Raw genomic sequence first — 27,607 nt, forward strand, 5'->3', positions numbered from 1 at the left:
TAAAAACCCAACGCATTTCGTCCATAGGGCTTCTTCAGGGGTCTTGTAGCAATGCACAATTATACGGTCCTTCTATAGTCGTTAAATAGACATTGGAGTTCAAAAATAGAAGGTCAATACGAGAACTTCTACAGATCATGTGACAGTAGTTCACAACAAATACAGTATGGACATGTCAATACCAATAGTTCACGTCAATGTCAAAAACCATGTAAATATCATTCACAGTGGATAGCTGTACACAAAAAGCTTCTCACAGCCACATAGCATCCAAAACAGCATTGTAATTAACAAAAATAAATAAATATATATGTGTGTGTTAATTCTTGGAGAAGCCATCACTGAGTGCAGCTACTGCAAACTGTATATTACATACCCATTTGAGGACTAGATGGCACTGGGACGCAGCTATGGTATTAGCAGAGGAGGAGTGCTGATCATTCGGACTATATACAGTATATACAGTAAATTCAGGATGTAGGCACTCACCGATATAGATCAACAGGCATTTTTAATGATAACTCACAAGTATAAGAAGACTGTGTGTTGACGTTTCGGTCATCACATGACATCAAAGAGCAACAACAGAAGGACCACTGTCCAATGCACCACCACTCCATTGGACAATGGTCCTTCTGTTCATCTATATTAGTGAGTGACTACATCCTGAATTTACTATATACTGGATCCTTGGGACCCCTATGGAGCTCCGCCCTGTTGGCTTTATATGTTTGGAATGTGGTGTGGACTTACCTATGTCTTTTATATATATATATATATATATATATATATATATATATATATATATATATATATATATATATTTCTCTGACGTCCTAGTGGATGCTGGGGACTCCGTCAGGACCATGGGGAATAGCGGCTCCGCATGAGACAGGGCACAAAAGTAAAAGCTTTAGGATCAGGTGGTGTGCACTGGCTCCTCCCCCTATGACCCTCCTCCAAGCCTCAGTTAGATTTTTGTGCCCGGCCGAGAAGGGTGCAATCTAGGTGGCTCTCCTAAAGAGCTGCTTAGAGTAAAAGTTTTGTTAGGTTTTTTATTTTCAGTGAGTCCTGCTGGCAACAGGCTCACTGCATCGAGGGACTTAGGGGAGAGAAGTGAACTCACCTGCGTGCAGGATGGATTGGCTTCTTAGGCTACTGGACACCATTAGCTCCAGAGGGAGTCGGAACACAGGTCTCACCCTGGGGTTCGTCCCGGAGCCGCGCCGCCGACCCCCTTGCAGATGCCGAAAAGTGAAGAGGTCCAGAAACCGGCGGCAGAAGACTTTTCAGTCTTCATAAGGTAGCGCACAGCACTGCAGCTGTGCGCCATTGTTGTCAGCACACTTCATAGCAGCGGTCACTGAGGGTGCAGGGCGCTGGGGGGGGCGCCCTGGGCAGCAATGATAGTACTTTATTCTGGCTAAAAATACATCACATATAGCCCCTGGGGGCTATATGGATGTATTTAACCCCTGCCAGGTCTCAGAAAAACGGGAGAAGAAGCCCGCCGAAAAGGGGGCGGGGCCTATTCTCCTCAGCACACAGCGCCATTTTCCCTCACAGAAATGCTGGTGGGAAGGCTCCCAGGCTCTCCCCTGCACTGCACTACAGAAACAGGGTTAAAACAGAGAGGGGGGGCACTTATTTGGCGATATGACTATATATATTAAAATGCTATAAGGGAAAAACACTTATATAAAGGTTGTCCCTGTATAATTATAGCGTTTTTGGTGTGTGCTGGCAAACTCTCCCTCTGTCTCCCCAAAGGGCTAGTGGGGTCCTGTCCTCTATCAGAGCATTCCCTGTGTGTGTGCTGTGTGTCGGTACGTGTGTGTCGACATGTATGAGGACGATGTTGGTGAGGAGGCGGAGCAATTGCCTGTAATGGTGATGTCACTCTCTAGGGAGTCGACACCGGAATGGATGGCTTATTTAAGGAATTACGTGATAATGTCAACACGCTGCAAGGTCGGTTGACGACATGAGACTGCCGGCAAACCAATTAGTACCTGTCCAGGCGTCTCAAACACCGTCAGGGGCGTTAAAACGTCCTTTTACCTCAGTCGGTCGACACAGACACAGACACGGACACTGACTCCAGTGTCGACGGTGAAGAAACAAACGTATTTTCCTTTAGGGCCACACGTTACTTGTTAAGGGCAATGAAGGAGGTGTTACATATTTCTGATACTACAAGTACCACAAAAAAGGGTATTATGTGGAGTGTGAAAAAACTACCTGTAGTTTTTCCTGAATCAGATAAATTAAATGAAGTGTGTGATGATGCGTGGGTTTCCCCCGATAGAAAATTATTGGCGGTATACCCTTTCCCGCCAGAAGTTAGGGCGCGTTGGGAAACACCCCTTAGGGTGGATAAGGCGCTCACACGCTTATCAAAACAAGTGGCGGTACCGTCTCCAGATAGGGCCGCCCTCAAGGAGCCAGCTGATAGGAGGCTGAAAAATATCCTAAAAAGTATATACACACATACTGGTGTTATACTGCGACCAGCGATCGCCTCAGCCTGGATGTGCAGCGCTGGGGTGGCTTGGTCGGATTCCCTGACTGAAAATATTGATACCCTTGACAGGGACAGTATTTTATTGACTATAGAGCATTTAAAGGATGCATTTCTATATATGCGAGATGCACAGAGGGATATTTGCACTCTGGCATCAAGAGTAAGTGCGATGTCCATATCTGCCAGAAGTTGTTTATGGACACGACAGTGGTCAGGTGATGCAGATTCCAAACGGCACATGGAAGTATTGCCGTATAAAGGAGAAAAAGACAACGTCTTTTCAGCCTCAGTCCTTTCGTCCCCATAAGGGCAAGCGGGCAAAAGGCCAGTCATATCTGCCATGGGATAGAGGAAAGGGAAGAAGACTGCAGCAGGCAGCCCATTCCCAGAAACAGAAGCCCTCCACCGCTTCTGCCAAGTCCTCAGCATGACGCTGGGGCCGTACAAGCGGACTCAGGTGCGGTGGGGGGGGTCGTCTCAAGAGTTTCAGCACGCAGTGGGCTCACTCGCAAGTGGACCCCTGGATCCTACAAGTAGTATCCCAGGGGTACAGATTGGAAATTCGAGACGTCTCCCCCTCGCAGGTTCCTGAAGTCTGCTTTACCAACGTCTCCCTCCGACAGGGAGGCAGTAGTGGAAACAATTCACAAGCTGTATTCCCAGCAGGTGATAATCAAAGTACCCCTCCTACAACAAGGAAAGGGGTATTATTCCACACTATATTGTGGTACTGAAGCCAGACGGCTCGGTGAGACCTATTCTAAATCTGAAATAGTTGAACACTTACATACAAAGGTTCAAATCAAGATGGAGTCACTCAGAGCAGTGATAGCGAACCAGGAAGAAGGGGACTATATGGTGTCCCGGGACATCAGGGATGCTTACCTCCATGTCCCAATTTGCCCTTCTCACCAAGGGTACCTCAGGTTCGTGGTACAGAACTGTCACTATCAGTTTCAGACGCTGCCGGTTGGATTGTCCACGGCACCCCGGGTCCTTACCAAGGTAATGGCCGAAATGATGATTCTTCTTCAAAGAAAATGGACGATCTCCTGATAGGGGCAAGGTCCAGAGAACAGTTGGAGGTCGGAGTAGCACTATCTCAAGTAGTTCTACGACAGCACGGGTGGATTCTAAATATTCCAAAACCGCAGCTGTTTCCGACGACACGTCTGCTGTTCCTAGGGATGATTCTGGACACAGTCCAGAAAAAGGTGTTTCTCCCGGAGAAGAAAGCCAGGGAGTTATCCGAGCTAGTCAGGAACCTCCTAAAACCAGGAAAAGTGTCAGTGCATCATTGCACAAGGGTCCTGGGAAAAATGGTGGCTTCTTACGAAGCGATTCCATTCGGTAGATTTCACGCAAGAACTTTTCAGTGGGATCTGCTGGAAAAATGGTCCGGATCGCATCTTCAGATGCATCAGCGGATAACCCTGTCTCCAAGGACAAGGGTGTTTCTTCTGCGGTGGCTGCAGAGTGCTCATCTACTAAAGGGCCGCAGATTCGGCATTCAGGACTGGGTCCTGGTGACCACGGATGCCAGCCTGAGAGGCTGGGGAGCAGTCACACAGGGAAAAAATTTCCAGGGAGTGTGATCAAGTCTGGAGACTTCTCTCCACATAAATATACTGGAGCTAAGGGCAATTTACAATGTTCTAAACTTAGCAAGACCTCTGCTTCAAGGTCAGCCGGTATTGATCCAGTGGGACAACATCACGGCAGTCGCCCACGTAAACAGACAGGGCGGCACAAAAAGCAGGAGGGCAATGGCAGAAACTGCAAGGATTCTTCGCTGGGCGAAAAATCATGTGATAGCACTGTCAGCAGTGTTCATTCCGGGAGTGGACAACTGGGAAGCAGACTTCCTCAGCAGGCACGACCTCCACCCGGGAGAGTGGGGACTTCATCGGGAAGTATTCCACATGATTGTGAACCGTTGGGAAAGACCAAAGGTGGACATGATGGCGTCCCGCCTGAACAAAAAACTGGACAGGTATTGCGCCAGGTCAAGAGACCCTCAAGCAATATCTGTGGACGTTCTGGTAACACCGTGGGTGTACCAGTCGGTGTATGTGTTCCCTCCTCTGCTTCTCATAACCAAGGTACTGAGAATTATAAGACGTAGAGGAGTAAGAACTATACTCGTGGCTCCGGATTGGCCAAGAAGGACGTGGCACCCGGAACTTCAAGAAATGCTCACAGAGGACTCATGGCCTCTGCCGCTAAGAAGGGACTTGCTTCAGCAAGTACCAGGTCTGTTCCAAGACTTACCGCGGCTGCGTTTGACGGCATGGCGGTGGAACGCCAGATCCTAAGGGAAAAAGGCATTCCGGAAGAGGTCATTCCTACCCTGGTCAAAGCCAGGAAGGAGGTGACCGCAAAACATTATCACCACATGTGGCGAAAATATGTTGCATGGTGTGAGGCCAGGAAGGCCCCACGAAGAAATTTCAACTCGGTCGATTCCTGCATTTCCTACAAACAGGAGTGTCTATGGGCCTAAAATTGGGGTCCATTAAGGTTCAAATTTCGGCCCTGTCAATTTTCTTCCAGAAAGAATTGGCTTCAGTTCCTGAAGTCCAGAAGTTTGTCAAGGGAGTATTGCATATACAACCCCCTTTTTGTGCCTCCAGTGGCACTGTGGGATCTCAACGTAGTTCTGGGATTCCTCAAATCACATTTTAAACCGCTCAAATCTGTGGATTTGAAATATCTCACATGAAAAGTGACCATGCTGTTGGCCCTGGCCTCGGCCAGGCGAGTGTCAGAATTGGCGGCTTTGTCTCACAAAAGCCATATCTGATTGTCCATTCGGACAGGGCAGAGCTGCGGACTCGCCCCCAGTTTCTTCCTAAGGTGGTGTCAGTGTTTCACCTGAACCAGCTTATTGTAGTACCTGCGGCTACTAGGGACTTGGAGGACTCCAAGTTGCTAGATGTTGTCAGGGCCCTGAAAATATAGGTTTCCAGGACGGCTGGAGTCAGGAAAACTGACTCGCTGTTATCCTGTATGCACCCAACAAACTGGGTGCTCTTGCTTCTAAGCAGACGATTGCTCGTTGGATTTGTAGCACATTTCAACTTGCACATTCTGTGGCAGGCCTGCCACAGCCTAAATCTGTCAAGGCCCATTCCACAAGGAAGGTGGGCTCATCCTGGGCGGCTGCCCGAGGGGTCTCGGCATTACAACTCTGCCGAGCAGCTACGTGGCCGGGGGAGAACACGTTTGTAAAATTCTACAAAATTGATACCCTGGCTAAAGAGGACCTGGAGTTCTCTCATTCGGTGCTGCAGAGTCATCCGCACTCTCCCGCCCGTTTGGGAGCTTTGGTATAATCCCCATGGTCCTGACGGAGTCCCCAGCATCCACTAGGACGTCAGAGAAAATAAGATTTTACTTACCGATAAATCTATTTCTCGTAGTCCGTAGTGGATGCTGGGCGCCCATCCCAAGTGCGGATTGTCTGCAATACTTGTACATAGTTATTGTTACAAAAATCGGGTTATTATTGTTGTGAGCCATCTTTTCAGAGGCTCCGCTGTTATCATGCTGTTAACTGGGTTCAGATCACAGGTTGTACAGTGTGATTGGTGTGGCTGGTATGAGTCTTACCCGGGATTCAAAATCCTTCCTTATTGTGTACGCTCGTCCGGGCACAGTATCCTAACTGAGGCTTGGAGGAGGGTCATAGGGGGAGGAGCCAGTGCACACCACCTGATCCTAAAGCTTTTACTTTTGTGCCCTGTCTCCTGCGGAGCCGCTATTCCCCATGGTCCTGACGGAGTCCCCAGCATCCACTACGGACTACGAGAAATAGATTTATCGGTAAGTAAAATCTTATTATACATATGTATATACACATATATATATATATATATATATATATATATATATATATATATATATATATATATATACAGAAGCAGGAATCAGCGGCACTCAGCAGGCTAGGTATTGGTTTAAATAACCTTTAATTCGGACCGAATTAAAGGTTATTTAAACCAATACCTAGCCTGCTGAGTGCCGCTGATTCCTGCTTCTGTACATTGGATCTTGCTTTTGATCGCAGAAGGCACCGCAGCAAGTAATCTTACACCCTACTGAGTGCCGAACCTAACCGATACCTATATATATATATATATACATATATATATGTGTGTGTGTATATAAATATAAATATATATATATATATATATATATATATATATATATGAATTTCGGTGGCACTCGCAGGACTTGGTATAATAACGGTAATATAAGGCAACTAGTACCTACAAATCATTGTTTCAGTTTTATTTATCAAAACTTTTGTGTGTGTGTATATGTATGTATGTATGTGTATGTATGTATGTATATATATATTTATCAAAGCGTACCCCTCCAATGCATAACCTAGTCCTTAGGCTGCTCCTCCATCCCCCTGCCCCATGCCTTGAACATCTCTGCTTTTCTTGCATACCGCCATCAGGCTTCCTCCTGCTTGCTTGCGCCTCATGTCATCTCTCTGTCACCCCTCCCCACTAGATTGTTAGCTCTTCAGAGCAGGGCCCTCTTTCCTCTTGTTGTCTTAGCCCTCTTCTCGACACATTTCACTCAGCGACCATCTTTACCCGCTTTTTCTCCTACTGGTAAAGGCTCCTCTCTATCTATGGCCACCAGCCCCAAGTAGTACAATGATTACTCCCTCGCTACTTACATCTAAGCTGTATTATGTTTTGAGAATTGTGGTGCTTTTATTTACCTGTACTCTATTTTTGTAATTTGTTTACTGTTATGCTAAATTTTGTCTCCCTGTACCGTCTTTTGTACGGCGCTGCGAAACACTTGTGGCGCCTTATAAATTAAATGTAGTAATAAAAAAAAAAAAAAAAAAAAAAAAAAAAAATATATATATATATATAATATTTTATATTTGTATATGGGCACTTCACCAAAAAACAAGGTTAATAGGAGAACATGAATTTTTATTACTCACAAGATATTTCTTAAGTGCAAAGAGCGACGTTTCGGTCTAACAAGGACTTTCATCGGGACCAACAGCAGAGCAATTTGTACAGCAGTACAGCCTAAGGACATATTGTTCTGTGTTCATATTGTTCTCTGTTGTATGAGAGGTGGAAAGAGTCCAGGCCTGCTCTCATAGATGACCGTTCAGTTGCCATCCAGTGAAGCTGGGTACACATTGAGCGATATATCGGCCATTCGATCGAACAGACGATTTTGCGAGAGCATGTAGACAGGTTGGTACAAACAATATTTATGTGAACGACATTCACAGACAAATTGCATCTGCTCTGCAGCTCAGCCAATGGGCGATATATCGACTCATCTTGCTATGTGTACGGCAGTCCGCTGACCACCCGTTAACTTGCTGCAGGGACCGCCGACCCATCTGGGCAGGCATTAGAATTTCAAATGCCCACCCAGCTGTGATGTCAGGACGACATATTTAGTGGCCGATAGGCAAGTGTGTATACTTACGTGGATTGGTTGCTCTGTCGGTAAGACATTGTCTGTTGACGTGACATCATAGTGTGTGCCCAGATTGACAGTACAGTGTTTAAAAGTAGGTTGTTCCAAGTTGCACTTCCCATTACACTTTTTTTTCTTAAAAATGTAAACTGCATGTTTCACAAATTGGGAATAGGCAAGATTTGTCATGAGAGCAGTAACAAAAACTGGATAGACTGTAGTTAATCTTGCAAATTTTGTTTGATGTTAAACATTTTCTGTTCAAACATACATAGAGAAATGATGTTGCTTTTTTAAACATTTTTAAATCCTAAAATACATGTTATAAATATTGTCCCCTTTTAAACATATACTAGGCACACACAAACCATTTTTCTTTCTACATTTTAGTGCACATCCATTCTCTGGCTAAGTATCAAGGTCATAATCATTTATTTATTTCAGTAAAATTCACTATACTATATCATATTTTTGCAGCTGCCCTCTGAGGTTTTTTTTAAAAGCTATTTATTTGTTTTTCAATTTTTCATGTCATTATGTGCATTGCAATCTTTTTTCTATAGTCAATATAGTAAAAGGTAAAAAACTCTCTGGGGAAGGTCACATGATGATGGAAATGTTATTTGTGTTTTTCTGTGAATATTGGAAAAATAAGGAAATAAAAGCGTTTATTTTACTGTAGATCAGGTTTAACACATTACTTTGAGGAGTGTTCCAGTTTGTTTGGTTGTTTTTTTGTGGTTTTTTTTTTTAAAGTAAAATAAACCTCAAACCTCTCTACATATGGGTCTTTAAAGATTGGCACCTTGTGTTTTTATTTTTTTATGAAACGCAATAAACATGATGCAGACGTAATGAGCCACAGCAACTCTATTAGCGATTATGTATTGTTTATTAATAATCAGTTTAGGTGAACCAACCCTAGTAGCTGATATCACAGTTGTCTGTAGACTATGGCCGGAATTCAATTCTCCCCAATAAAATACTACAGGTGATAACAGGAAGTAGACTCTAGCTTTAACGCCCAGGGCTGTTCAATTGGACTCCTGGTTTCACCCAATAGCTTTGTTAATGCTCATTTTTAAAGTAGCGTTTTAATGGGCATTAACGCACAGAAACCGTGAAAAGATCATGGATTTGTGCATTAACAGGGGCACATCATCCATTAACTGAGGCAGGTGAAAAGAATTCCTGGCTTCAGTGCTAATTGAATAGCCCCAGAGGATCAATTAGCCCGCAGTAATCTACCGCAGCTTATTAAGTTCCAGCCTATGTCTTGCTCCTGGACTACATCTCCCAAAATTTAGATCACTATTCCTTGCTTATGTACGTGCTACCAAGTCTCAGCCAAAAAATGCATATATTGTAGGTGTGAAATGCGTGGTCTTAGCTGCATCACAAAGTCATCCATGGCAGCAGGCGTTTCAGCAGTGGCAAACAGAGAAATAACAAGTAATTGACATGACGTTGTTTTACTTTCTCATGGAACATAGCTAATGAAAGCCGGACAATACCTTTAAAATTAATTTTCTATAACTGAAATGTATCTTTACTGAAATGGGGAGACTATTGCTATGGCTTTTGCATATGCCTTCTTACTTTGTTGTTCAGCGTAGATCTATTTTCTGAACATTATTTTTCATTTATTTCAGGCAACGGCAAATCCTCCCAGTCGTCCCCCAGATGCCGTAGTGAGTGACGTCACCTCAGTAGACCAGGTACGTTTTTATACTGTGCAGTTACAGTAGCTTCTTTTTAAATGAGAAGTATGACATGAGTAAATGATTTAACAATTTTGTATCCTTTATTTTTGCCTTCCTAACACTTTCATAATGTGGTTAATATTCAGCTTCAGGGCCATATACTGTATTAGTCACGTCTGCTGTTACATGGCCTAGCTATATAAGTAAACGGGATTACTGGATCTGTTATTGCCAGAAATTAAATGGTTTGTTTTTGAAGACTGAAAGGGTTTCCTAGGTCCTTGGCCTGAGTTGCCTTGTCTTTCCTGAACACTTCTGCACAATGCCCTCTCCTGTATATCAAGCTTATATACTATGTAATCAGTTTATAATATTTTACATTAAATAAACATCTGTAATAGGCCTACATTTATAGTAGAAAATAATAGACCATTTACATTTAAAGGGCAAGGTAACTCTGGTATCTGACAAATGGTGCCTCAATTTTGTGCTTCACTTTATTCACCACATTTTAAATGCATACCCCATTAAAATTATCTAGATCACTCACATCTGTGCATTTCATATTTTCACGTAAACTCCTGGCAGGATGCCATTCAGTTAAATAAATGAAAAAATTGTAATAACATGGAAAATACAGCTCCAGTATAATGTACAGTATGTTATGTTGTCAATAAGCAGAAATAACCCTATTTTATTTTTCTGTGATTTTCGGGCTTTCAGAATGTATAAGAATTAGGTGAAAGTTTCGAAGCACTAATTAGACTTATAGGTGGAAATGGTCCTGTTTTATCTTGTAAAACCATTTAATCGATTTAATATTTAATGATGATGCAAAAGATTAAAGGATGAGTTTAAGGTTGACTAAGATATTTTTTTAAATTAATTGCTAAGTTTGAAATTGGCCTGGAGTTTGTATGTTCTCCCTGTGTTTGCATGGGATTCCCCTGGGTGATCCAGTTTGCTCCCACACTCACAAATCACTCCCAAATCAAATTATTGTGTAAAACCTTTCAAATGATCCCATCAGAACAACTGGTTACATTCACTGTATGAAATACTGTAAGGACGTGTTTCAGGATCAAGACAGAAAAAGCCAAGAATTCATTTTGTAGTTTGTTGAGATGGACGTTTCACTGTGCCAGTCCGTGTGTTCACCTAGTCACTAATTGGGATCGCTCAGCTTGTGTTAGACTTTCTGTCACTGAAAGATGGAAGAGTTGTTAATTGACAGCTGTTCCGCACTGCTTAAACTTCATACCCAGGAGATGTAAAGCTAAATATAAATCTGACCGGCTATGCTGCAACTAGAATTGCCAGACCAGCAATTTAACACCAGGTACATATGAAACAAGCACACGACTACCCTGCAGTTACAGCAGACACGTTCTGAATGCCTGCATGTGAGAAAATCAGGGTGTATAGAATGCGTCAGCACTGACTGTATCACAGCAATTGTATTTCATATGTGCCCAGTTTCAATTGACTGATTTGGGCTGTCACATAAAATAGACAGATTACAAATTAACTTTTAAAACTTGAGCAAACCAATTTAACCGGATAAATAATACAGTATGTCTTATTTGTAATATCTGCTATACTTGCTAGCTTTATTGTAATACTCAGTAACCGATATTACTTGTTTCTTACCTGAATGTTAAAATTATTCTTTTTAAAAATAGTAATTTAAGGGGCTCATACACTTCGATCAATTGCAGAAATTCACCGTTTTGCTGGGATCATGTCATTGGCAAACTCAAACATGTTGGAAATCCTCGATTCACCAAAAATTATCGGAATTGGCAATGCAGGGATTTTCAACATGCTATATTTTGCAGATCCCCCAGCAAATCGACGATCAGCCGAGTCCACAGATTGCTGGCCAGATCAGATCAGCAGAGAGGGGAGTCACTGCTTAGATGTATGCACCGCAAGAATGTTACAAAGAAATAAATAATACCAGGTGAAGAGCTTCCTGTGTTTTGAATAAAATGGTGGTGGGCACAGACCCCCGCTGTATCTCTCTCTACAAGAGTCCCACACAGCAGAAAAGTCTTCTCTGGTAATATCACTACCGCAGACCAAACATAACGCAATGCATTGCTATCCGCTAATAAGTGATAATGTATCTGCAGGAAAATGACAAACAGTGGAGTCTGAGCTAGAATGCCACAAAAATAGCAATCTATGTTTAGACATAACTGTAGCTTATTCATTTTATTACTCCCAATTGCCAAGCAGATGCTTGTCTCTAGCTCAGCATCTGTGGAAGATATCAGCAGAAATGAAACCATATTTACAACTATGTCACTAAAACCCAGGGGTATACAGCAAGTTACTTTTTTTTTTATTCTTGCAGAAAGTTAACATATTGACTGAAGGACTTGTAATAATCCCTAAGCATCATCATTTATCTGTTTGCAGTGTGTTGCCTTTTCTTTATTTTTTTTATTTACCTCCCACAATAACACTTGCAAACAGATAATGTGACATTCCTCACTGTGAGCTGCTGTATTGGGGCTCTGTCACTTACTGTAAGCTGCTTAATAGCCTCAGAAGCGTATGAGCATTTCATGTACCTCCCAGCTGTCAGCTCTGGGACATGCATGACCATCAGGAGCTCACAGCAAATGGAAAAGGCTACACTTGGGTAGATCTACTGTGTGTGGGTGTAAATGTATGTCAGTGTGCTGCTTCCTTATTTCTGTTTCTTTCTATCCTTTTTGTATTAAAATGGATGCGTTACGAGGAATAATGTACCTATTTCGCAAATTGTTATGGCTGTTATGGTGCAGATGTATCAAACCTTGGACAGAGATAAAGGACCAATCAATCAGCTTCTGTCATTTTACAGAGTATAACCAGCGCTATTTATACTTACAATGAGCTTCTGTATGTATGAAAACAGATACTGAAGAGAAGGTATGCGGTTAAATTACTGGCTGTCGGGATCCAGGCAGTCAGGATACCGAAGCCGGAATCCCGACAGCCGGGGAAATGCCGACTCTAGCCCAGTATTTCCACTCGGGTGGTGGTCCACGCCACCACCCGAGGGGGAATAAAATAGTTTGGCAACCGAAGGTCGCCACCAGGCCGGAAGCATGGAGAGCGCAGCGAGGCCGCGAGGGGACACTGTGCGCTCGCTGCCGGGATTCTGGCTGTCTGGTTCTCGGGGTGTCGGTCTCCTGACCTCAGGGATCCCGACCACCAGGATCCCATACCGATCCCTTAGAGAACTATAACTTTTCTCTACGTTACTGCTAACTTCTAATAATTTTGTTACGGCGTTCCGAAAGTCATCCACATGTATTCAAAAATGTATAAGCACTCATTTGCTGCTTATTGTTTTTTTTCACATATCGGTAGGTATTACCTGTCGAAGTCTACTAACCTGTGGCAGCTGATGGGCTCCAGGCTGCTCACATGAGATCTCGCACCTGCCCAGTGGAGTCTGTTGGGAGGTGAGACAGCGCACTAGGTTGATGAGCTGTGGGGTCTGGCAGGGATTGCCAGGGGGGGGGGGGGGGGGGTTGTCTTCACTCCCCACCTCCAGCAGCCAATATGTTAACACATCTTGTCAGTACTTCTCCGCCTTATAGTTACTAGCTGATTGGTTGGTACTTTATCTCTCTCCAAGATTTGATACATCTTCCCTTAAAAATCATCTGGGGGTTTAGGAACTGTATAAAAGTGATCATCCTGGTCTTTGTGTCAGTTATTTAGTACTGTAGTAAGGAAACCTCTTACTTGGCTGCTAAATATCCTTAGAATTTGCTGTTAGGGTCAATCAATCCCATATGTTAAATTTGAGGCCTCATCTAGGTACTGTAGTTAGGGAGGGTAGATAATAAAAATGAAGTGTTTGCCCCTCTTAAAACATATCCAGCTCCAGTGCTTCTTGCTGGGATTTTTACTGTTTATGTAGGGTACAATTGTGCACCCTCTTCGGAGTATGTGTTGGTCTCCAGATGTCAGCAGTGCCAGTATTCTATAATGTAGGTACTGTATGACTTGTAGTAGACTTTCTTTCAGTGGCAACCCCTTAGGCATACTTGCCTACCTGACCCTCTCCATGAGGGAGAAAATGCTCTGTTCCTGGACTTTCCTGGTAATGTATGATTGCCATCACCTGTGGTGAGCTAGGTAATTGATAAGAAAGGTGTTTCACCACAGGTGATGCCAATCATACATTACCAGGAAAGTCCAGGAACAGAGCATTTTCTCCCTCATGGAGAGGGTCAGGTAAGCAAGTATGCCCTTAGGATAAGTCCAATTAAGGATGTAAATCACCAGACATTAGAAGTTCTCTTCTAAATGATTGCCCCCTTTGAAAAATTGGGCAGACTCTCCTGGAACTAGCTGATGTGTGTAAGTTGTAGGCTGTTACATTTTCCCCACAGTCTAACCCAGGGGTAGCCAACTCCAGTCCTCAAGAGCTACCAACAGTTCATGTTTTCCAGACCACTTATCAGATTCACAGGTATACTCATTACTCACTGGCACATTTTAGAAGATCCACAGGTGGAGCTAATTACTTGTGATTCTGTGAGAAGACTAGAACGTTTACGGTTGATATCTCCCGAGGACTGGAGTTGGCTACCCCTGGTCTAACCGTACAGTCCAATATACTGTTTGCTCTGTGTTTTGCTAGATAAGCATATATTTATGTATATGTATTAATTAGAGATCCATATGTTTTGACACTTTTGTCACATTTGTGGTACTCTACATTGTGAAAAAGTGAAGGTGTTTTGGTAGAGGTCACTCAGTTTATATAGTAAAATGCTAAAGTTTTAAGCAGGTGTAGAAAATGCTTTCACAAATAGAAGTGTTAATAGTTTATTTTTATCAAATAAAATACAAAGGTAATGAACAGAAGATAAATCTAAATCAATCCAATGTTTGGTGTGACCACCCTGTGCATTCAAAACAGCATCAATTATTCAAGGCACACTTACACGTAGTTTTTGAAGGAACTTGGCAGGGAGGTTGTTCCAAACATCTTGGAGAACTAACCACAGATTGTATGTGGATGTAGGCTTGCACAAATCCTTCTGTCTCATCATGTAATCCCAGACAGGTCTACTCGATGTTGAGATCAGGGCTCTGAGGGAGTTATATCATCACTTTCAGTACTCATTGTTCTACTTTATGCTGAAGATAGTTTTTCATGACATTGACAGTATGTTTCCGGTCGTTGTCCTGCTGCAGAATACATTTAGAGCCAATCAGATGCCTCCCTGATGGTATTGCATGATGGATAAGTACCTGCATGTATTTCTCAGCATTATGGACAACATTAATCCTGACCAAATCTCCAACTCCATTTGCTGAAATGCAGCCCCAAACTTGCAAGGGACCTCCACCATGCTTCACTGTTGCCTGCAGACACTCATTATTGTACTGCTCTCCAGATCTTGGGGGAACAAACTGCCTTCTGTTACATCCAAATATTTAAAATTTTAAATCTTCAGTCCAGAGCACCTGCTGCCATTTTTCTGCACCCCAGTTCCTATGTTTTCATGCATAGTTGAGTCGCTTGGCCTTGTTTCCATGTCAGAGGTATGGATTTTTGGTCGCACTTCTTCCATGAAGACCACTTCTGGCCAGACTTCTCTGAATAGTAGGTGGGAGTACCTGGGTCCCACTGGTTTCTGCCAGTTCTGAACTGATGGTACTGCTGGACATCTTCCATTTTCAAAGGGAAGTAAGCATTGTGTCTTTCACCCAATGTACTAGATGTAGTTTCTTTGGGCGACCACTGCGTCTACGTTCTTCAATGTTGCCCATTTTTTTGTGCTTCAGTACTGAGAAATGCAGGCAAGTACTAATCCATCATGCTAAAGATAGTTCTTAATAGTGTCTGATTGGCTCCAAATTTATTCTGCAGCTGGACAACAACCCCAAACACACAGCCAATGTCAGTAAAAACTATCTTCAGCATAAAGAAGAACAAGAAGTCCTGGAAGTGATTGATATAGCCCTCCACAGAGCCCTGATCTCAACAGCATAGATTCTGTCTGGGATTACATGAAGAGACGGAAGGATTTGAGGAACCTTGCACCCACAGAAGATATGTGGTTAGTTCTCCAAGATGTTAAAACAACTTTCCTGACAAGTTTGTTAAAAAAAAAATGTGTGCAAGTGTACCTAGAGGATGTAATGCTGTTTTGAAGGCAAAGGGTTGTCACAACAAATATTGATTTGATTTAGATTTCTATTTTGTCTATTCACTTTGCATTTCGTTAACTGATAAAAACTAACACTTTTTTATTTTTTAAAGCATTCTTACTTTGCAGCATTTTTTTCACACCTGCATAAACCTTTTGCACAGTACTGTATATGAATATACAGTATGTATGATATTATCCATCCCAAGCTCCCAAAGAGCAGGTTACACAAATAAAGTACTGAAAGCATTGTCTGCGTATTTGGTTGAAAGCCAGATATTGATCCAGTGATGGGAATCAATAAGTGAAAAAAGCATGAGGCATATGTGCATCAATTACATTACTTTACTGCCTGTGATCTTAGACCCATTACTTCCCTAACAACCATCATTTGCACCTTTTGAGTAGAATGCGTCAAACCTGCATTAGCGGTAGAGCATAAATAGATGTGTATTATCTGCAAACTATTACTTTAAGCAGTGTAATCACATGGTTGTTTAATCTTTTTAAGAAGCAGTGTGCAAGTGGCTTCAATATTATACAGCACTCTTATTGATTCTTCTTTCCTCTGTATTTTAAAGTAACTGTTTTGAGACACCACACCACAGGTGGAAGCTCTTATTCCACCCAGTTTGGATTTTCTTTTCATGCTGTCAAGTGTTTCATCATTGGACATGTATGGCATATTAAAATGCTTTCTAAACTGTATTAAAGTTTACTAAATCAATTATAATTGAATTGCCATGTGACATTATCAATGTATTCTTGTACTGCAGATGTAACTTTGAATGTAAGTAATGAAAAACCGAGGATTTCATTAACTTTATAAAAACTTATACAGCATAAACATGTTTATAAAAGGTTTGAAAGCACTTTAGTCCAGTATTTTCTGGCAAAATCAATATCTCACCACCAGCAGACAGTTCCTGTACTTGCAGCAGATTTACTAGTTGGAGAATAACAATTTTTTGTTGTAATAAAGCTGCTTACTAAAGTTTAATATGCTCCTTATTGACGCAACATATTCACCTTTAATATGGTATTTCTTCTTCGGGGTCCATGGTCTCCACAGGGTTAATTCTTAACCTTGGGTATGCTACTGGTGAAGGCCAGGACTGGTACCGAACAATAAGCTTGTGAGCCTCCCGGGATGCACTGGGCGCCTCACCCTTCAAACCCCACCTCCATGCTCAGGCACTTCAGTTTTTTTTTTAGTGCCAGCAAGGAGCTGGACACTCAACAGGGACTGCAGCTTGCAGCCTAAGCTTTTAGATTTATTTACATTTTAATGACTTGTAACAAGGGATGACAGCTCCTGGCAGTCTGTGGGACGCCAGTGCTGTATCTCCAACACCCACACTGGGTCACGACACCACAAGTGGGTAGGTGACCTCGGTGGGACTCCCACTGCAACCTTCTCACTAACAAAATGCAGGGGCTCCCCTGGACTGCATCTGGACACATAGGGCACAGAAAAGGCAGGTTCCGCAATCTGCGCAGTCCTTGTGCTGCAGTCTAGGGAAACGGACCGTGGCTGCTGGCATGCTCCCTGTCCATTAAGTTTACTCGCAGCCACACTTAACCACCAGGGCACACATGTACACTGGCACAGGGGACACTTTAATAGGCTAGGAAAACCGGTGGTGATTGCCAGCCCAGGGGAGGTCAGCGCTTCCCCAGCGGCCCCTTCCCCAGCCCTGGGCGTCATTCCACTGCGGGTTTCCCGCCCTGGGCTGTTCCTCCCTCCTCCTTCCTCACAAGCTCTACAGGTCTCCAAAGGCGGTGGGCTGTGTCTCCCTGTATACCTCTCCTACATAGCAGGTTATATAAAATGCTGACTCCTACCATCTTCAGTTAAGCGCTGTGTAGTTGATAACCGTGTTCATTACAGTTAAATGTGTTTTCTGCATTATATGTGACTTATGCTAGTGCTGCTGCATGATTTCTCTTTATTTCAAACTGTACATTGATATTGCTTTCCCTGTACTTGTTTCTACTCTGTAACCCTTAAATACTAGTGTGTATTGAGTTACATCTGCCACACTTTACTAATTATTGTATTTGTGTGAGCTCATTGTCGCATATTGTGCCTGTTACATGCTGTACAATACCACATTGTGTGTGTTCACTACTTGCTGTTACCATGTCTAACAAAAGCAAGGCAAAACAGTCAGGGGCACCCTACTGGTATACCCCACCCAGTACAGCCAACACTGGCTCCCCCAGGGACTGGTCCACAAACAGTGCAGCCCACAATGGCTCCCCCTTTTAGCTGTCCCACAGCAACTGCAGCCTCCAATGGCTCCCTCTTTGGGTTTTCTCCTGCCATTCCAACCTATTTATCAGGCCATAGCAGCCCCACCCATCCACCCCCAGTGGTTGGATTCTTTCTCTACATCTGTTTAGAGTCTAGCTGCTTCATCTACTGCTTTTCAAAGCATGATACATGGGCAAGGTACACTGCCTGCATCTGCTGTTGCTAAACGTACTATGCCTTCCTCACAATCCACAACACACTTGTATTCCGAAGACTCATCATTACTTCCCTACATGGCTGAGGTTTCTTTTTCAAAATCTCCCTCAGTGGATGAGGATGCCCCATCTCAATTTAATGTGGCAGCATTAATCAGAGCAGTCAAATTCTCTTAAACTTGAAGATGCTGAACTGGCACTACTTCCAAAGATCCACTGCGCAAGTTGCAGAAAGTAGTCCTTGCTGAGTTTCCACACTCTGGCCACTTCACAAAAGTTGGAACTGAGGTGTGGAAAACACCTACTAAGAAGTTCACAGTGACTAAAAGACTCAATTCCTTTTACCCATTCCCCACAGAGGATTGTGCACAGTGGGAGACTCCACCTATTGTGGATACTCATGTGAAACACTTACTCAAGAGTTCCATCCTGCCTGTCCCAACTGCGTCCTTACTTAAGAATCTGCCGGATAAACAATTGGATGCATGTTTTAAATCAGTATACTCTATTACAGGTCTACTGCCAGGCCAGTGACGGCCACAGCGTGGATCGCTAAGGCCATTTAAACATGGACCGATGACCTGGAACGCAGTTTCACATCTGATCTGTGCACAGCTATCCGTTATTGCCAACATCAGAGATGCAACCTATTACATTGGCAAAGCTGTTCTTGATGTTGATGTTGCACTGTTATCCTCTAAGGCATGGGTGGGGAACCTTTTATCTGCGAAGGGACATTTGGATTTTTCAACATCGTTCGCAGGCCATTTTTGAAGTGCCCCCCCAATGCGTTCCTAGGAATGTAGGCGTGGCCTTACACATAATTCCCACATTATGCCTCCTTTCACATAATGGCTATAGTAATAGCTGCTCACACATACTGCCCCACTACTGCCAGTTACACACAATGCCCCAGTATAGTGACAGTTACACATAATGCCCCATTATAGTGCCAGTTACACATGCCCGAGTATACTGTCAGGAGGGCACTCGCCACCACTGTAGGACAGGTCCCATCCAGACTCCTGCACACCACAGGTCCTGGGTTCGCTCTGCATGGCAGCACAGCCATTCCTCCTCCCCGCATCCAGCAGATCAGACCTCTGTTGAGATCTCTCTCCAAAGCTGCCTCACATCACCCCCCGGAGCAGTCTCCCATGCACTGCATCATGGGATATGTAGTTTTCTTACACTGTATACAATGCACAGTGTGAGAAAACGACATCTTCCATGAAGCTGTGCATGGTGGACGGCTCTACACTCTGCAACTGCCTTGGCAGGGCCCCGAGCTGGACAAAATGCTTCTCTAGACTGTATAAGGCCTGCGGGCCGGAGGTTCCTAACCATGCTCTAAGGCCTTAGCTGTATCCATTGCAGCTCACCACATTGTGTGGCTCCGCTCATGGAATGCGGATTCGGACACCAAGAAAGTCCTGGAAGCCCTTCCATACACGGGCTAGTTCCTCTTTGGGCCATCACTGGACAATATTGTCTAACTAGCGACAGCTAAGACGGCTAATTTACCTTTGTCTTCTTCAGGGAGGCCTTGACCTTCATCCTTTCAGACCTTTCTTTCACAAGGCAAAACCAAGGGTCAGTCCTTTCCCTCAGCTTGATGGGACGGGCCTTCCCCCGGGGTACCCCAGGGTGGGAGGCTGACTTCTTCAGTTTGTCAGAGAGTCTTATCACAACCGACACCTGGGTCCAAGAACTGGTCTCTCACGGTTACACACTCTCCTTCCTGAAGCATCCTCCCAGACAGTACTTCCCTGCCACTCCCTCACCGGACCCTAGCAAAGCACAGGCGCTGCAGTGAGCCATTCACTCATTACTTCAGTCTGGAGTGCTCATTCCTGTTCCATGACAACAACAAGGTCAGGGATTCTATTCTACTCTCTTTTTGGTTAAGAAACCAAATTGGTCATACCGTCCCCATTCTGAATCTCAAAATGTTGAACAAGTACCTCAGAGTACCCAAGTTCTGTATGGAAACTCTCCGCTCCATTGTCCTGACAATGCCACCTGTGGATTATATTGTTTCCCTGGACATACAGGATAAGTATCGGCATGTGCCTGTAGCACCCTGTCATCAATGGTTTCTTCAGTTTACTGTTCTCCAACAGCATTTCCAATTCCAGGTCCTCCCCTTTGGACTGTCCACAGCTCCCACGGTGTTCACCAAAATCATAGCTGTGATGGCGGCCCATCTCCGAGGGCAGGGGATTTGAATCCTCCCTTACAGTACCTGGACGATATCCTTCTACTGGCACAATCTCCAGAGATATTGAACCGTCATCTCCAGCTGATGGTCTCTTTTCTCCAGGCCCACATTTGGATAATCAACTGGGCCAAACCCTTCTCAGAGTATGCTTCACCTCAGGCTTTACTAGATGCCAGCTGGCAGCGCATCTTGCTTCCTCAGGAAAAGATTGTAACATTGCAGTTGCTCATACACAACCTGCTTCACAGCCTGCGGGTCTCTATACATGTGGCCATGCAGACCCTGGGCTACATGGTATCGGTATTCGTCATGGTGGAATACGTTGAATTTCACCCCAGGTCCCTACAGCGCCTGATAGTGGCCAGGTGGAATGGCCTGCTGACACGACTGATTCTGATGCAGGTGGTCCGTAAATACCTTACATGGTGGCTTCACACACCCAACCTGGACAAGGGCCGGCCCGTCTGGATTCCACACTGAACACCACTCACCACGGATGCCAGTCTGAGGGTGGGGAACAGTCACAGGCAGTCACTCCTTTCAGGGCCATTGGTCTCAAACAGAAAGGACTCTCCCAATTAATGTACTCGAGCTCCGAGAGGTTTACAGGGCTCTTCAAATGGCTCAAGACCTACTTCTCGGTTCGCCAGTACAAGTCCAGTCAGATAATGCTACGGCAGTGGCCTACATAAATCGGGAAGGCACTCGAAGTGCAGCAGTCATGCAGAAATCCATCCTGGGTAGAAATCCATCTTCCAGCCAACTCTGCAATATTCATTCCAGGAGTCCTTAACTGGGAGGCGGACTTTCTCAAGATGTCCATGCCGGAGAGGGGTCTCTCCAACCGGACATATTTCATATCCTTGTACGCAAATGGGGTTTGCCAGATGTGGATCTAATGGCCTCCAGACACAACAGCAAGGTTCCCGTGTACGGGGCTAGGACAAGACATCCAGAAGCAAGCTTCATGGATGCACGCACAGTTCCTTGGAACTTCGCTTTGGCGCATGGCTTGCCTACAGTATCTCTCCTTCCCAGAGTACTGCACAAATTCAAGGAGGAAGGCGGCAAGCTCATCCTGGTAGCTCCAACGTGGCCCAGACGCCATTGGTTCTTGGATCTGAGGGATCTCTTCATAGATGAGCCCTTCCCTCTACCTCTTCGGCCAGACCTACCCCCTCAGGTGCCCTGTCTTCATCTGGAAACTGCCATGCCTGTCTTTGACGATGTGGCTCTTGAGACTTCCCTCCTAAGGGAAAAAAACAGCAGATCCCAAGGGGCCCCATAAAGATATCCTGGCTGCCCAAAACGTTCCCAGAGGAGCATTGCGCGTCTACTGCGTGATGTCATGACATCACATGGACCTGCCCACACTCAGTCCCTTTGATGTTTTTTGATAGGCTAAAAAATGTTTGGACACACAAAATGGTTTCATCCACTGTATGTGGGCAGTCCGTTTACTCTATATGTGCCACAGGTATTAAGCCTACTTCCAACAAAAATTAGAGCCTGATTCAGATTTGTACGCAATGCTGATGTTCATGCATCTAAGTATTTATCGATAGACTGTGCATGCACCAAGGTACTTTTACCGAAGCCACCTGCAATCAGCAGCAAAAATATAGTGCTATGGATTGTTTGAGGGAGGAGGGTCCTAAACAGGTATCTTGCCTAGGGCCCCATGATGTATAAATACACCTCTGCTTGGTCCGTACTGGGTACCTTAGGAAGACTGATGCGTTATTCATCCTATGTGGATACCCCAAGCAGGGCTGGCCAGCCACTAAACAAACGTTTGCACGTTGGCTCCACATGACCATTTCACAGTCGTGTACACATTCGGATCTGCCTGTTCCAAGTATAGTCTCTGCTCACTCTACTCGCCCTGTGGGTCCTTCATGGGCAGCCTGTCGTGGCGCATCTGCTGAACAACTCTGCAAGGCAGCTACATGGTCTACTGCCCATACTTTTCTTTGGTTCTATGCCTTTGATACGTTTCCCTCTCAGAATGCAACCTTTGGTCGCAATTACCTCCTTTCACCTTAGAAGCGTTCCCTCCCTATTACAACTGCTTTGGGACTTACCAAGGTTAAGAATTAACCCTGTGGAGACCATGGACCCTGAAGAAGAAAAACGGCGAATTATGCTTCCGATAATTCCATTTCTTTGAAGTACTTCATGGCAGCCATACCATGGATTAATGTCCCGTTCTCTCAATGGGTCTGGGACTCCAGGTCGACAACAAAAAGGTCGACACACCTTAGGTCGACACCAATTGGTCGACACACCTTAGGTCGACATGGGCAAAAGGTCGACATGGACAAAAGGTCGACAGGAACAAGGTCGACATGGAAAAAGGTCGACATGAGTTTTTTATGTTTTTTGGGTGTCATTTTCTTCGTAAAGTGACCGGGAACCCCAATTAGTGCACCGCGTCCCCTCGCATGGCGCCTTCGCTCGGCACAGATTACCGTTCCAATCGTAGTCCACGTGGATCGTTAAGTATGAAAAGGTTCCAAAAAAGAAAAAAATTGTGAAAAACTCATGTCGACCTTTTTCCATGTCGACCTTGTTCCTGTCGACCTTTTGTCCATGTCGACCAATTGGCGTCAACCTAAGGTGTGTCGACCTTTTTGTTGTCGACCTGGAGTCCGGATACCCTCTCAATATAGACAGGAGTTTTTTTCTTTCTCACTCCGCCTACTTTGCCTACATAACTGCAACCCTCCCTTCCCTCCCGTTTTTTTTTTTTTGAGTGTCTCCATGATAGGTTTAAAAGAAAAAACACTCCACAGTGTGGGTAATTCATGGGCTGCCATGAAGTACTTCAAAGAAATTATCGTAAGTATAATTTGCTGTTTTCTTTTTCCTACGTCATGGCAGCCATACCATGGGATATAACAAAGCTGAATTACAGGAGGGAAAACACAGACAGTCACGTAGATGCTTAAATATTGTTGCAGGACCTGTTTTCCAAAGTGAGCTTTAACAACATCCAAAGCATAATGTATGTATAGAAGACCATGTAGCTGCTGCACAGATGTCCTCGATTGCCACTTGTGCCTTTCTGGCCCACAAGGTGGTTACTGCCCTAGTCGAGTGTACCTTAATATTATCTGGAACATCTTGGCCTTCTTCCTGATAGACAAATGTAATTACTTCTTTAATCCACCTTGCAATGGTCTGTTTCGTTGGAGTACAACCTCTCCGGGCTCCCACAAGCACTACAAACAAACTCTTTGTCTTCCTGAACACTTTGACTCTTTCCAAATATACAGCGATTGATCTTAGTATGCAATCTTTCCTCTTCTTCATTACGTGGGTGAGGAAAAAATTATGGTAGAACGATCTCTTGGTTATCATGAAACGTCTACACCACCTTTGGTAAGAAAGACTGGTTCATCCTCAAAACAACCCTATCGGATAAAATCTTCAAGTATGGCTCTTCCGCCCAAAGTGCTTGCATTTCTCCAACTCTCCTTGCTGACGTAATAGCTGTAAGGAAGACCACCTTCCAAGTCAAAAATTTGACATCTATCTCGCATAATGGTTCAAACGGACGATTTGTTAATGCATTCAGGATTAGATTCAGATCGAGAGACAGCACTATTGGCCTAACTGGAGGCCTCACTCTCTTTAAAGCTTGACAGAATTTCTTTATGAGATCATTATTGAACAATTTTCTGTCCAACAAAACACTCAAGGCAGATATTTGCACTTTCAGCATTGACACCGCCAGACCTTTAACAAAGCCGTCATGAAGAAACTGTAATACTTGAGCTGTTTCGGCTTTCGACACATCAAATATATTCTTAGCCCAGGTAGTAACTCTTTTCTTGTACTTTGGTTTGCATAGTGGCACACCATAACCTCAGCGCCCTGGATACAGATGCTATAGCCACTCCAGACTTCAAAGAAATAGACATAGCAATGTGCAACTTCTTTAAAGCATTCTCCATCTTTTTATCCGTAGGATCTCTTAAAATAGCCTCTTCCAACGGAATCGTAGTTCTTGTTGTTACTTCCGCAATTGCTGCGTCAACTTTTCGGATATCACACCAGGCAACAAATTCTTCATCAGTAATGGGATACATCTGATTGATCCTTTCAACACTGCCGATCCTCTTATCTAGCTGCTGCTATTCCTTATGTACAATATCTTTCACCACTTGATGTACTGGGAAGGATCTTGCTTTGCTAGACCTATCTTCAAATAGCAAATCCTGCTCATTTTCTTGAACCGTCTCCTTGTATTTCATGGTTGTATAAATATTCTTTAGCATCATATCCACCAGTTCAGTGTTAAAGAAGACTCTTTACTGGAATCCTCATCATTCTAGTGAAATAAATCCTGGAGATAACATATCATATTCATAATCAAGGCTGGACTGCGATCTAGATCTTTTAGATCCATGCATAAATTCCTCCTTAGACACAAAAGACTTATTCATCCAATCCATAAACTACATAATCTGATCAGACGACTTAACTGGAGGAGAAGCTTCCTTAACACAATCATTGCTTAGACTGGCATCCTTGCTCCCTGCAAATGGCTTATCACAAGCAGGACATTTCCTGAGCAAATTCTTTTTCTTGCAGACTTTCTTTTTTGGAGCATCAGACACACTGAAATACATTAGGGAACCTAATTACTACCCTAACTAACTGACAAGACTGCACAAAAAAAAAAAAAACAGTCCTCTATGAGGACTTACCTCAGCTGGACTCTGACCGGCTTCTGGGGAGAAGGCTCTTCCATAGCACTTTCTGCAAAGAAACTGCACAGCAAACTGATTGCCTCCCCCGATGTGCAGCGCTATTTTAAGCACTCTTTGACCTCCTGGCCGGGCGCATGTGCAGTGAGTGCGTCGCATACACTTCCAGACACTCAGCTGCCAGCCCTACCCGGAAGTGATGTCAGCTGGGCGCATGCGCAGTGAAGATGCCCATACACCTCCAGGACTCAGCCGCCAGCCCTACCCAGAAGTGCTGTAACGCTGCTGCTCCGGCAACCACTGCCGCTCACCGCCTCCGTCCGCGCTTGGCCAGGGGAGCTATAGCAGTACCCGCCGCTCCTTCCTCCATAGACTGAAAAGCTGTGAAAATAATGTGAGCTACAGGCACTGCCAGCTCTCAACAACCGGCTAGAGCTTCAGGCAGAACCACCAGCTCCACTTCTGAATAGAGAGATCTGACTCCAGCGTTTATGGCTCCGTCACAGAGGTAATCCTAAAATAATAAACCTACAACTGTCTAATCAGAGAGACAGGAAAAAAAGACAGGGACGGAAGGGAGGGGCGCAGTTATGTAGACAAAGTAGCCGGAGTGAGAAAGAAGAAAAACCTGTCTATATTGAGAGAACGGGACATTAACCAATGGTATGGCTGCCATGAAGTAGGAAAAAGAGGAGTTATAGTAAAACTTACCTTGTGTTAACTCACTTTCTTCAAGGTCCATGAGATCCACAGGTGCGCCCACCCTGACGCACCTAGCTTCAATTGGTTACTTTTACAGTTACCAGTTCCCTTCTCCTCTATGTGAAAATGTGTTTCCTATGTGTACCATCCTTTCTTCTCTCTCTTCTTTCCAGCTCCTACTTTAGTTTTAGTAACAAGCACAAAGTGCCTTAGCATGGGCTGGGGTTTGAAGGGGAGGAGCCCAGTGCATCCTGGGAGGCTCCCAAGCTTATTGTTCGGTGCCAGTCCTGGTCTCCACCAGCATCATATCCAATTTTAAGAATTAACTCTGTGGGTGCCATGGACCTCGAAGACTGAGTTAACAAAGGTAAGTTTTACCATAACCATTATTCTGGAGCCACGTTATACAGGTTATATAGACCTTTCTCTCGCAGGGCAGAATTTCCCAAACTCTGCCATTATAGTCCAGTTTTTAAGGATATATATGCTTGAGCACAGGTGACTTAATTAGTGCCTCAGTTTAATTGAACGTAATCATCTGGACTCAAACATGAATATCCTTTAAAAACTGGACTGTAATGGCAGATAAACTCTTTTGCAGGGTATTAATATAATTATGTGTAACAAGTGTGTTTACTTGTTATTTTTTTATTGATCCTGAACTGGTACTATTGTGTGCTATATTCTGTTTAAATTATATTGGGATGCTAGTAGTATACATCTAAATATCTGTTGTTGTTTTTTACTGTATGGTATGTGGCCTCCTCTTTCACAACTGGGGGTATTGTAGCTAAGTCTCTTCCAAGTAGTTTAATTTGTATTTCCTACAGAAGAGAGATCTTTATACTTGTATTTCCTAGCTTTCCATTGAACGTAATAAGGTTATTAAATTATTACTTCATACTGTGAATAGTTTGTTTAAATTGTCCATAAGTATATAGTTATATGCACATTGCCACATTGCCATTGTTTGCTGCACAGATATTATGAGATGGTATGCAGTTATATTCCCGACTGTCGTGATCCCAGCCATCCAAATCCCGACGGCCTTAGAAATCCCCACCGCCGTACAGAAACCCCTCTTGAGTCGTGGTTCACGCCACCACCTGAGGGGAAATAGAACCTTGTAGCAACTGAAGGTCGACACCAGTCCCGAAACGTGGCTAGCGCAGCGAGGGGACACGCTGCGTGTTAGGTTGGGATTCCGGATTTGTTATTTCGACCACCGGGATCCCGTCAGCTGGGATTTCTTATTGATCCCTGCCAGATTACCTCCCAACATTTGGGTGTAAATTTTCTAAGCTTCTTGGCAGGTTTTACTCCAAAATTTAAGATGCCAATGATGTGAGGGGCAAATCATGCTGCTTAGTTCATTTACCCTTTAGACACAAGAAATGGGGACTAAACCAATCCTGCCCCCTCTCTGAACAAACCCTATCCGCTTAGAAACAATCACTTTTTGTCCATAGTTAGCCCGGGAACTCTCCACCTGATTTTGGTATCTATAGAGCTGATATTGGGTGTAGACTATGAGCATCTTCTACCCAGATTATGGCCAGGCTAACCGCCTTCTCTTCCCAAGGTTCTGTCTCCTCGTCTTCTTTCAACCCCAGACCTGATGGATAAAG

General features: G+C 44.0%; 1 protein-coding gene across 1 annotated transcript in view; it reads left to right on the forward strand.

Moving 5' to 3' along the window:
* Positions 1–27,607, forward strand: part of HSD17B4 (hydroxysteroid 17-beta dehydrogenase 4) — a 566,121-nt gene that overhangs the window by 374,836 nt on the left and 163,678 nt on the right. Inside the window, exon 17 of the mRNA XM_063964187.1 lies at positions 9,649–9,714. Within this exon, the coding sequence (XP_063820257.1) occupies positions 9,649–9,714 (66 nt within the window). The remainder of the gene's footprint in view (positions 1–9,648; positions 9,715–27,607) is intronic.

This window comes from Pseudophryne corroboree, chromosome 1 (genome assembly GCF_028390025.1).
Source record: "Pseudophryne corroboree isolate aPseCor3 chromosome 1, aPseCor3.hap2, whole genome shotgun sequence".
NCBI classification, from domain to species: domain Eukaryota; kingdom Metazoa; phylum Chordata; class Amphibia; order Anura; family Myobatrachidae; genus Pseudophryne; species Pseudophryne corroboree.